The sequence below is a fragment of the Falco rusticolus genome, chromosome 8 (genome assembly GCF_015220075.1).
Source record: "Falco rusticolus isolate bFalRus1 chromosome 8, bFalRus1.pri, whole genome shotgun sequence".
Taxonomy (NCBI): Eukaryota; Metazoa; Chordata; class Aves; order Falconiformes; family Falconidae; genus Falco; species Falco rusticolus.
The window spans coordinates 24,738,509-24,751,201 of NC_051194.1; the positions used below are offsets into that span (position 1 = coordinate 24,738,509).

Sequence of the window (12,693 nt, forward strand, 5' to 3'; positions counted from 1 at the left end):
GAAGCAAAATCATTTAATTATTGCATTCCACTAGCAAATAAATGAGCATTTACTTACTTTCTGTTCCTTTTTCTGGCTCGGTTGTAAGCTTCTAGACCTTCTGTTAGTGTCTTCAACTTCTCTGGCTCCACCTGAGTGAAGGTATGAACACCAAACCACATTACCCAGACCTGCAATTATTAAACATTGCTTTTACTTTACTGCTAGACATGCACTATTACGGAGCCTAATTTTCACCGCATCCATAAGACACTAACCTTCCCAGCAAAGAAAAAATGGATGTCTGGCTATATACACCCCCTCATACATATACGTACATATTCTGATTTCTCTAGATGCCCACACCACCAGCAATAGAAATACAAAAAGCAAAACCGTGACACTCATGAAAACAAAACTAGGAAGGAGAACAGTATTTTAACCCCCTCGTTTGTCTTTATATTATTAATATGAACACGGTTTTAATGTCTCATAGTCTGTACTCAAATGTATTTTACAAATGTAGTTCACACCTTTGAGACCACCTGGGAAGCATTAAAATAGCAAGTTGCCTATGGTACAATTTTTACAGATGCTATCAACACAAAACTGTTTCACACCACCTCAAATTTCCGGATAAACTATTTAAGGGCTCAGTTTGACAATGCTAATGGCACGGCCAAATTTATTCCTACTTCCGAAGATCCAGGGTCTGTGCTTAAGTTAAAAGGCTTAAGGCCTTAAAAGGGGGTTGGGCAGGGTGACAAGCTTTATTTATGCATTATGAATCCATGAGCCTTCACTAGAGCTGGCTTCAGCCAGCTGATTTATTGGTCCTGAGAAAGGGCTTTTAAATTTTTTTTGTACTTAAGCACATACTTAGCGATCTGCTGAGTCAGGAATGAATTTGAGCACGTGCTCAACAGGGCTGCTGAGCTGGTACCTAAAGTGCTTTCACTGGAAAATAAAGTTCTCTTGAAACCCACCAGAATGATGAACTTTTAAGCAATCTGTATATAAAACTCCGCATACAAACACTGGCACCAGTTAGTACTAGTATAACCAATACAATCATCTACATGATTTTATCATTTGCATTCTCAAAACATTAGTCCACTTAACTCTGCATGTTATTTTGATTTGGCTGAGTCATTTCTGCTTGTAAAAACAAAAGAAAAAGTATTTAAAACACATCAATTAAAAGAAAACAAATGGATGAATTCCTTTTTCAGTATTGCTACATTTTGCTTGACTTATTTTTTAATCTTTCCATAACTTAACAAGAACCTTATATACCATTTGTTTCGTTAAAAAGTACAGCTTGTATTCTGACACAAGGAAAATTAATTCTATAAATACAAATCTATTAAGCATGCCTATATACAATCTGAAAAAGAAATTTAAATGCAAATTCCCTCTAAACCCAGCCTGTCAATTACTAAATAATTTATATTCACAAAGAAATTGATTTTTAGACGTGACAACGTGAAGTTAATGAGTGAGCAAGCTGTCAAAATCTGTAGAAATAAGGCCCAATACAATACATGCTTAGTCCAAATTTCACATGTCTTGAACTTGCGCATCTGATAATGAAATTGGGGAATACTGCCGTTGTGGGGACTTAAAGACAAGAGTCATTAATGGTGCAATCTGCGCATGGGGAGGCAAGATTTCTGTTTTCATGAAATAGATTCAATTACGGCCACAGATTGTAGTGCTTTTCCCTTACAATGGTGTTTACTTTTAATGCAAGACTACAAATAGTTCAAATAACTCCTCTCCTAATCAGATTTTGGAAAAATACAAATGCATACAGAAGAAATAGTATCTGTTTAAAACCTGTGGAGCTTTACTAAGGATAAACATGAGCAGAAAAGGCACACAACAGTCACAGAATGAGCAAACCGGCTTCAGTGGCTTATACATTACATCTACATTAAAATGGTATTAAGGGCGGCATCGTCACTCTGCCTGCCGTACACCGCCCCTCAAGCCTCGACTTTACAGCGTGTCTGAAAAACAGCTACAGAAGAAATGTCTATTTTTCAAACTGAACAGAATTAAAGGGCAATAACATAACCATCTTGAGCCTTTGCCTCCAATGCTTTACTACGTGACAGAGTTGCCACAGATGCTAAATTGGACATTATCCACATCCATATATATATATTTATGTGTGTGTCTGTGTATAAGGAACAAACTTTGCAAAGAGTTGCATATGCCTGCCATTAGATATATAAGAAAGTTCAATAGGAAATACTTTTATCAAGAGCTAATATCATGTTTGGCTAAGCAGGGACTTATATTAAGTAACAAAAAGGAATCAATATCTTCATTATTGGAATTCTGTGGCGGCAGAAGAGTAAAAAACCCGCTAGTGCTTTTTTGAAGTAGTATCAAATTGCTAACATAACATGGTATTGGAAGCAACTATAACAGATATATCTGAATTAATAACATCATACGCCTTCATTTACAATAAGCCATTACAACACTAAATAATACATACAAATAGGATTTTCAGGACACTGATAAATCACACCTGTTACTACCTGCAGAATTATAAAAGCTCACTTTAAAAAACCTAGTTTAACTGATGGAAAGTCATACTGGGAACAGTACTTGCCCAGTAAGAATTGCTATAAAATGCACTAGCAACAGGCAACTGCTGCTCACACAAACCCTTCGACTTTCACATTGTTGTTCTCACAACCTTGTTCCTGTGTAGGTGATTTAATTTGGATAATAATCAGATTAATTACTTGATGAAATACACATCCTCTGTTTTAGGATGCATGTAGTTTCAGGCTTGCTCCTTTTTCAGCAATATCTACTGCTGTTGCTGCACTTCCCTGGGGTTCCTCTTTAATCTTCCAAGAGCCAAAAAGCAAGTGTACACTGGGAAACAAAGGTGCAATATTCCTCCCTTCTCCTGTTAGGGAAACACCACTCTAGCTGCTCCTCAAACAGAAGCATTATTACATTTAATACCCATAGTCTTTTAAATGGAAACAAAAATCAAATTATGTATGATATAAAGAAGAGAAAATATACAAAGTACTATGAAATCCCAACAGCATAGCAAAGCTAGTGTTACAATATAGGAAGTTAACATTTGATTATACAAATACTTTTAAAAGATGTTTTAAGGAAGCTCCACAGAAAACTGAATTTTTGGAACTGCTGCTAGTGACTCCCACCATCAATTGTAACCTTCCAGGGTTTTTGTGAAGCACAGGATTTCTGAAGACCATTTGGTTTTCCAGTTTTTTTCTTTTTGGTTTTCAAGGTGGTTTTCCCCATGTTTGTGGGGTTTTTTTGTGTGTGGTGGTGGTTTGTGGGTTTGTTTGGGGTTTTTTTATGTGGTTTTTTTTCCTTTTTTCTTTTCTTCAGACCAGGCTGCTCAAACATCTGAAGAATGTAGCCGTACAACATGTTGTAGGAGTGTCTGAACACGTGTATAAATTGCCAGAGTGCATGGGCGTTCCTGCCTATCTCCAACTGGAAATGGAACTATTACACAGCACATGCACATTTTCACCTCTCTCGTATTGCCCTGTATCCCAGCTTTCAACCTCAACTCCTGACCTTTGGAATGGTCGTTCACTCTGTACTTCTGGGAGAAAATTACACTTTTTTTTTTTTTTTTTTAAATTTTAAATTATTATTATTAAAGGCCTTCTGATGTGACAGGTGATCCATTACGTGGGACTTCCTGATGAAGAACTTGAAAGTCTCTCTTGCTGCCTCCACAAGTACCTGCACGAGCAGCTACGTACGCATTTCCCGTTTGCTTCCCTGTTGTTTGTGCTTCAGTATACAGTAAAATCTGTGCCACTGAATATAACATTACACAATGCTTATATAACGTACATAAGAGGCATAAAATCAAAGAAGGCGAGTTTGCACAAAAGCAACTGGACATCCTGGTACCCACAAGCTGGGGAGTAAATGTAAAGAATTGCTAAGGAATGCAAATGAAAAAAGAAATGTCACCTCTTTACAAAAGTTATAAAATATAAGCTCTTCAAATACATCGTAACAGTCACATAGATATACAATTTTGTGAATACATACATGTATACAGTGTAATTACTGTAGCTGTAATCCAGATGGGACAAGGATATTGTACATCTCCTAATTTTTCCAGTTTTGTTTAATCTTTTATAGCTTGTGGTCTGTCCCATTTGTCTACACTTTATAAACTGACTTCTCTCGGGGATCTAACCTTTATAAGGCATAAGCTCTTCAGCGCTGTCCTGGCTTCAGCTGGGATAGAGTTAAACCGTAACAAGCATTCAAATATTGTTACTCTAGCATGTTGATTTCTCTGTAAATTAAATACTTCTGTTCGGTGTGCTCAGACGGGAGCTCTCTGCAACCTTTGTGGCTAAGAGGTCAACAGAGAAGCCACCCGTGAAGAGAGACTAACGTTCTCTTGGACTAGGGTTGAAACCATTCTGGCCAAACATCACCCCAGTCGTCTGTGGCATCAAGGACCTGTTGGATTCCTTGGGGAAATTACATTTGCACGTCAACCTCTGGTAACTATTACGAACTGCAGTAAGACCAGCAGTGGTTACACAACAGATATACCAGTTCCAGCTGAAGAAATCCTGAGCTACACACCAGTGGGAGTCAGAGGTTGCTGGTGAAGAAGCACTCCTCAACATGTTCTTGTCCTCCCTCCTCTGGGCATCTGCTTCAGCCAAATTTTGGGGAAAGCAATACTTTAGTATTCCACTATGTTCTTATGACTGTTGTTGTGCAATGTACTAGGCAGGTATACGGGGGAAAAAGATGTAATTTTTAAGTCCTTTGATTTCTGTGTGTCACAGATAAAAGATTATTTCATTAGAACTTGCCTTTCTGCTTACATATTTTTTAAATTTGCATTTTATAAAACAGCACTTTAAAATATTTATATATGGAAGATGTGACATGTAAGAACTACAAAAAATAATGTTATACACATAGTAGAGACCAGAATTTGAAGTATTTTTCATAATAAAATAATCAGTAACTTTGATAACTGTATTTTCTGTATATTCCCGAATAAGTGTATGATTTGTTGACAAAAAATAATGGATTTTAGTATGAAGCGCAAACTGAAATGCCTTCCTCGCTATTAAACCTCCTTTCAGGGTGAAAATGCGCATGCATTTCCTCTTAAAGAGCGTATGTGTTGATCAGCAAGCTTTTACTTATTACAGACTCCTCAGTCTGATTAGACCACTTTTCCTTTTTGCAGTTTTCAACACTTTAGATGGCTGTGTCCATTTTCTTTGGACAGAGCCAGAAGTTTGACTATACACACAATGTAAGTTAAACAATTTTTTTTAACAACATTTTTTGTGTAGCAAGTCTTTCATGCACAAATTAGTAACGCATTATCAGCCCAAAATATAATTTGTCTCATGGCACCGTTAGAAGTTTCTCATTCGATAACTACGGGAAGAATTCAGTTCTGCAAGCTATAGTTAGGAAAAAACCTGATTTGTACTACTAAAATAAGAGACAAAGAATAAAAGAAGGAATGGACCAAGATAGTTTTGATAAACATTTGATGGGCATAGGTACATGTGTATATATATATATAGATAGATATGTGCATATATATATAAATATACCTTCCCCTCCTCAGCGTTTTGTTGACATGAATTGTGAACTTCTTCTTCTCTTACTAGTTTCCCAGGCCATGAAGTCAGTCCTTTGATTTGGCCCCAGACCAAGTCGCCAACGTTAAACGTCCTCGGCCTGTAATGTATCAGCTCATTTGAAGAAGGGGAATCTGGGTTCCTTAGGTCATCTTCACTACTGATGCTTTTAGCATCTGAAGGGCTAGGCACACACCCATTAATGCTTTTGGCATTAAAATCTCCATTGTAATGGATATAGTCTTTAACTAACGAACTTTCCAAGCTATTTGAGGAACTTGGAGATTGCTCTTCCAGAATCAGGTCTTGCTTAGAAGTGTTCAGCAACTCCCCAAATCCTCGGTTCTGCTGAGGCCTATTCCCGTTTATGTGTGCACATCGTTCCACAGTGTTCTCCAGTCTTTCCTTAAAACTCATCATAGTTCTTTTGTAATTGTTATACCTGAAATTCTCCTCCAACATTTTATCACTTTGACAGTTTCGCTGTGATAACAGTATCTGATGCTGCTCGCCTTGTAACAGTGGCAGTGTGGAGATGTTATTGGGCCTTTCGTGACAAGGACTACTATGGATATGGGTAGAATGGTCTAGAAACTCCTCACATTTCCATCTATTTATCTCACTGACAGGACTTTGCTCCCCTTCCCACTGTTTTTTGGGTGTGTTACAACTTGCCGATTTGTAATATTCATACCCATCCCCTTCACTTGAATTTTTACCGTGCTCTGAATTCTTCAGTATTCGTGTTCCTCTAGTGTTCCTTATCCTACCTTCATGATCAGAAACGGCAATGTTTCTTCCATGGATTACTGCACTGACAGCACTAGAAAGATTTAATGGGTCACCAATTGAGGCTGTGAAGGCACTCATGGCACTCAAAGCTGGAATGGGACTCATTTGTGTTGTACTGCTTACGGCAGTGGTGATTACTACTTGCATTCCTTTGCTTGCAGCATCTACAACTGCTTTGTAGATAGCGTCCACCGATGTATCACCCTGAGCAGCAACATTGAGGTTATCCTTTGCCTGTTGTCCAAGAGATGGTTCAGTTCTTTGCTGCAAATCACAAGATGTTTCTTGGAAAGGAGGAAGCATAGTGTTGGAGCTCTCAGGAACTGGTGCCATTCCCATTTGAGTGATCATTCTTTTGTTTAGGACAGCAGCATCCTCCTGCATTCTCACCTGGAAAAAGTAGAGAAAAAGATGGAAATTGCTATTCTGCCTAAAGTTCCATTTCAACAGACAAACTTTGTTTCATCTTAGTAAAAAAATCAGGATGGTGGCCAGGGTGGCTATTTGTTAGGTAATTTTATTTTGGCTATACCTCAGTTATGACATTTTATGCTGAACAAGCTAGATAGAAAACAAACAAAAAAGCGTAATTCAGAGGAAATCAAAATCACTGGCTCTTAGACTTTGCCGCATGGATCAAACCAGACGTCTTCCATGAAATGATACAACCAACCATGCCCTGGTGAGACTACATTATCATCTCTTTCCAAAAGAGTCTTTTCAGGGATTCCCTCTTCTGATTCTAGTATTCTACTATTCTACTCTCCCTTTTTTCTCTCAAGTCCTAAACAACTCCACCAAGGTCAATACTTGTGTTCTCAACTATCCTCTCTTGTTCCTTCCTTCCCAGACCCGAGCTTTGCTTCTTTCCTCCCTACCAACCGTTCTTCTGGGCTCCTTGTATGCTCCTCATTCAGTTTCTGCAATGCAGGCCATCACTGCCCTTTTGGAATTGGCTAACATTTCTATGTTTCCCCTTTCAGTTATGCTTCTCTCGTGGGATGTCTTTTTTATGTCAGTCCCTCGCCGACCGTGCCTGCATCCCTTTGCATTGCAGCTGTAATGTCAGGCACTGCCACAGTAAACTGCAACCTTCAGATTAAAGTAACTGTGCTTTTATATTTCTTGTCACATATGTAGGCAGCAAAGATGATGTCAGTAATAGCGCTATAGCAAAAAATTGTAAAATCCAAGGTAAAATACTTCCAAAAGCTCCTTAAATACTTATATACTATCTAATATATCTGAAGCAAAACCTACTGAGATAAAGCTACCAAAATGCATACGAAAACAAAGCGAGGTAATAGGCAGAGGACTGTGATTCTGCAATAGCAGCGAAACATCTACACTGAGAAAATGACGTGTCTTTTTTTTTTTTTTTTTTTCCCCTTTCTTAAAGGGTAAAAGCACTTTCTGGCACTACCTGCATGCTTCTGTCTTCATGTCTCGAGTTCTGCAGCAAGCACAGCAATACCAAATAATAATAAATATGTATTTTAACTCTGAGTAATAATAAATACAAATTTTAACTCTGGTTTTATTATCTATTTTGGTTGCTATGCTTCCCATCGGTATGTTAGCTTGATAGTTCCACTTGCATTATGAAGAATTGTCTATTTCGGTGGGTAGCAGGGAGGTATCATTTCTGCACAGTTTGTCATTGCATATTCATCCTAACGCTCTTTTTTTTCAGTCTATCCAATCCACATCCCAGCTAGCTCTTCCACTCAATTTCAGCAGGAATATAAGAGGACAGGTACACACAGTCACCTATAATCATTTATTAAGCTTCTAATTACTGTAAAGTACTATCAGTATTTATTTCTCACCACTGAGTTGTTAGAGTGCTCTAAAGGGGAATGTATGATTGTTTGTGCGGAATGGAAAACAGTTTTGCTAAAAGCATATAGCAATTGTTAGAACATACAAAGCATATTTTTTTCAATACATGCAGCATAACTCTTTCCAAAGAAACTACTCCCTATTTCTAAGGAAGAAGGTGTAAAATTTCAGTAAAAAACATTACTGATTTGAAAGAGGTAAGCAATTGTATGTATCATATTGTCTTGATCACTCAGCAAAACCCCATCAAACCGCAGAGGGTATAATTTTACCTAGCAAGAGTTGCACATTTGTTTGAATATTGATTTTATTTTGCTTTCTACCTGGAAGTTTTGGAACAGACATGCCATGGGGTTTGGGTTGTTAGCTGGGCCAGGAATTGGGGGCTGGCCTTGAAAGCCCTGCATGTTCTGATACCCCTGGAGAAGGTGCTGTTGCTGCTGATTTGAAGGAAACATCTGATTGTTGTTTAATAGCGACTGGAGATGACTCAGCTGATGGTTATTCAAAGTAGTGTTTATAGATGACATGTCACCTGTAATTCAAACACAGGGAAACATAAGTCAGTACAGTTTTCAACAGTCAGGAGGAATTTCCTCGACTCAAATTTTAACTGACTACTAAGCAAACGCCTCTGTAAAACAACACTTTTCCCCTTCAATCTTCTAAGGAACGGTCCTCAAGGCACGTGTCCCCTACTCTTTATTCCTTTATTGCTTCAGTATTGCTTCTTTTGCATGTCACCTCTATCTGGACTCTTTCTAAAGGTTTCTGACACGACTGTCTCTGCTTTTGGAAGGGTACACAGCCAAGCATGGCAGAACGAGCTTCTGTGATATTCAGTGTCTCGGAATCTTACTCTTAGTTTCCAAAAAATGACTGCTTCAAACAGTACTGGGGTGGTGAGGGGGAGGAGGAGGAACAGAGAAAGAGAAAATAATTTAAAAAACCCAACAAAACTTGTTTTTCGTTAACTATGATAAAATAACATGAGCTAACTGCAGATGAGCAAAGGCTTTTTGGCTCACGGACATGTCAGCCAACACTAAATTTTTATTTTTAATATTCTAGAGAAACAACTGTATTAACATTCTGTATTACTGAAAATCTTACTTTACAGGAAAATTCTACTTCTAGTAAAATAACTACGTTGCTGAGCCTGACTCTATGAAATAATAAAAAGCTTAAAAATACATCCATTTCCTGGGGGAAGGTGTTTGTTTTAGTTAAGAGTTCACATTTTTCTTAAAACTTCCATTTGCAGAATCATTGGTTATTCATATTTTACATGGAAAATATAAAGTAGTGTTGAGTTCATGATAGCTATTTAGTAGGTAAGTATGAGGTAATAAATTAAAATACTTATCAGCTTTTTGCCACTATTTAATTCCTCCTCCTAGTCTTTCTATTAGATTACACAGACCAAACAACAGAGGAATACTTACTATATTATGTATTCTTGGTAAAAATCATCAAAAGACCCCGGGGAAAAAAAAAATGACATTTAAGGGCTTTTTAATTGCTTATTTTGGGCTGTAGGTGTTAAGTGAGATACCCTGGGTTTCTAAACTACAAACTAAAGTGAAAAAGGAAAAAAAAAAGCACCCAGAGAAATGAGAAAATATAAATACACAATAGAGGGCTCGAAGGGCAACCTTTCTCTTTGGATTTCTGCAAGGACCTGCTTCAAGTGCTTTATGGATTACTTTACTCGAGGAGTGTGCTCACGGTTTTGGCACTTTTGATTCATTTGAAAAAATGCACTTGGCCATTTTTCATCTACCGCACAGCTACTCATACTAACCCTGTGATGCCACATGCACTTGAAATGAAACACCGCATCCCAGAGACGCACCTGTGCTTTTACTACTTGAAAAGTAAACCAAGTCCAATTGGTTACAGAATTTTCAGGTGTATATAGTAGGTCTAGTGGCATCAGAATTAAGAATGGAATGTAAAATAATTTCCAAAACCAGTATTAAATGTTCCTGAATTCAATTAGAAGTATTTTAAATTTCTTACAATAACAGTTGTGTTTTTCTCAATAAACAAGCTGTAATATACAAAAGCCTTACAAAAAAAAAAAAAAAAAAAGTAAGATACAGTGGTCTTTCAAAATAGAAACTAGAATCCGAAATTCCCCCTCCCCAACCCTCTTTCCTTTTTTTTTTTTTCCTTTTATATCTGTGAAGAAATTGAACTTACCAAGCAGACCTGTCCCCAGTAGAGGGTTAAGTAGCTGTGGCACCACAGAGTTACTGTTGAGTTTAGCTGGACCAGATGTATTCCCAGCATTATTAGATATGTTCAGCAATGTTTCTGCCATTGACACCACTGCTGTCCCACCACCCAGGGTTGAGACAGACAGTGCTGCCACTGCTGATGATGTAGTGGTTGTGGTAGTGGTTGCTTGGGAGGAGGTGGCTATGGAAACCTCTGGATGATTAGCGGTGTTGCCCGATGCAGAGTTCAGGACACCTCCCACCAGCTGGGGGTTCAAGGCCATTAATGCTGAGGCCCCAGAGACAGCTGGGAGGAGCAGGGGGTTAGAAGTAGTGTCAGTGCCTGAAAAGCTTGGTATAGGGTTGCCCAGGGGGTTGGTTAAAAGGGTCTCCACCCTGTTGCTTTCTGACTGATTGCTCGGCAAATGCTCAGGTGGGGCTGTCAGCTGTGTTACTGAGGGTAAAGGGTTATTTTGCTGTTGCAACAAATCTGAGATGGTCAGATTGAAAGATGGTAGGGGAAGCATGGCAGCTGCTTGGGCTTGGTTCTGAAGGAGGGTTGCTAGAAGCTGAAAATGAACAGGTTGTAATACCTGCCCATCCACGTCACTGGAGAGAAAAGCTAAAGCAGCATTTACATTCGGGTTGAGAAAACCTAAAGGGTTGAGGTTGACCTCAGACTTGCCTTCTCCTGCTGAAGGCTGCAGTATATTTAATAGATTCTGGTTTAGGAGATGTTGCTGATTCACTGGCAAAGAGATAGGTAGAGAATTGAGGAGGTTTTGATTCAAAGAATGTGGAAGATTGTTGTTTGAAGAGCTGTTCTGCGGAAAATGAAGCGAGTGTTCGTGGCCAGCGAAAGGGAAATCACTCCCTATGGGCAGCTGGCTCTGAAGTGGGTTTCCAGCTGCAGTAGTGACTATAACACCGTCTTGGAGCACAGATGTTGTCTTTGTGATGGCAGGTTGGCTGGTGCCAGCTATGGCTATTGATGATGATGGTCCTGAACCCCCTGCAACGCCAAAGAACAAAACTATTAGTAGTATACTGCCGGCTGGGAGGCTATCATCAAAGTTATAAAGTAACCATGTTAATACAAACCAGTAATGATTGATACCCAAATGTCTGGAGCATCCAGGCTTGAGAACTTTTTAAATATGAATGAACCTGCCATCGGCAGCTTCAGACGCTACGTGCTGAGCCACATCTCTTTGGAAATTATTTAACCATACCCTTGTATTTCCCTTAAATTTCTTTAAGTGGGGATATAATAGGATTTCATCCATCACATATTTTGATTAGTATAAACCGAAAAACAACCACAATTTAACATAGTCGTGGACCAGTAAGAAATTAACTACTAGGAAGAAGGATCAATGGGAGACATGAATGATGCTGAGAGAAAGAGTGTGAGCACATGATCTACACGTGGACGTGAACCTTATGCTCTTCTGTTTTCAGCTCTATTCCATTAATGGGGTTTTGGAGAGTTATTATTTCAAGCATTATTTTGAACTCCTGAAGAAAAAAGTATACAGTGATGACGATTACATGTCATGATGATACCTATGATAAAATCCAATGAGCAAAATACATTATGGTCAAGGTAGGTTAACATTCAAACACCCCCAACGATTTATAACGAAAAAAATGTACATTGGTGTGGTCTAGTCATACCTATCACTTGGCGTGAAAAGAAAGACCAACTGGGTAAATTTACGATGAGGGGGTTATGCAGAAAGAGCGAGAGAATAATGAAGTTTATTTGGGTATCTTTATAACCCTTTACCAAAGCTGAAGTATAAAATAAATTATTCATTGTCTTTTACTTCAGGCAGAGTCTTGAACTGACAGTGGTCACATACACAAAATCTAGGAGAGGAAACTAAGAGAATTAAAGCAAGGGAATTTGCCTTGAACTACACCTTTCTACTTTATTCACTGCAATTCACTGGAGAACACTCAAGTATTAAAATTATATACTCTATATATAGAGAATGGTATAATTATAAATGTATTTAACTATGGTTTTGACACAATAAAATAATTTTCCATTCTCAACTGCCCTGCAAATATGGTTCACATGATAAGGCATCAGAAGGTATTGAGTATCCATAAGCATCAATTATCATTTTTCTAAACAAATACTGTTTGAAAAGGGATATGCAACTACACTCCTAACTGGTAAGAACTGAATCAAA

The 12,693-nt window shown here is 38.2% G+C and overlaps 1 protein-coding gene across 10 annotated transcripts in view; it reads right to left on the reverse strand.

Annotated features, from left to right (window-relative positions):
- Window positions 1-12,693, reverse strand: part of MBD5 (methyl-CpG binding domain protein 5) — a 149,365-nt gene that overhangs the window by 12,284 nt on the left and 124,388 nt on the right. For 7 of the 10 annotated variants that reach the window (XR_005105627.1, XM_037396355.1, XM_037396354.1 and 4 more), the window contains 4 exons: window positions 10,476-11,504; window positions 8,594-8,805; window positions 5,610-6,818; window positions 58-170 (listed from right to left, as the gene is read on the reverse strand). Coding sequence is in view for 9 of the 10 variants with exons in the window: in XM_037396355.1 (XP_037252252.1) it covers window positions 58-170; window positions 5,610-6,818; window positions 8,594-8,805; window positions 10,476-11,504 (2,563 nt within the window). In the remaining variant the exon portion in view is untranslated. The remainder of the gene's footprint in view (window positions 1-57; window positions 171-5,609; window positions 6,819-8,593; window positions 8,806-10,475; window positions 11,505-12,693) is intronic. The other 3 variants (XM_037396356.1, XM_037396358.1, XM_037396357.1) reach the window with 3 other exon arrangements.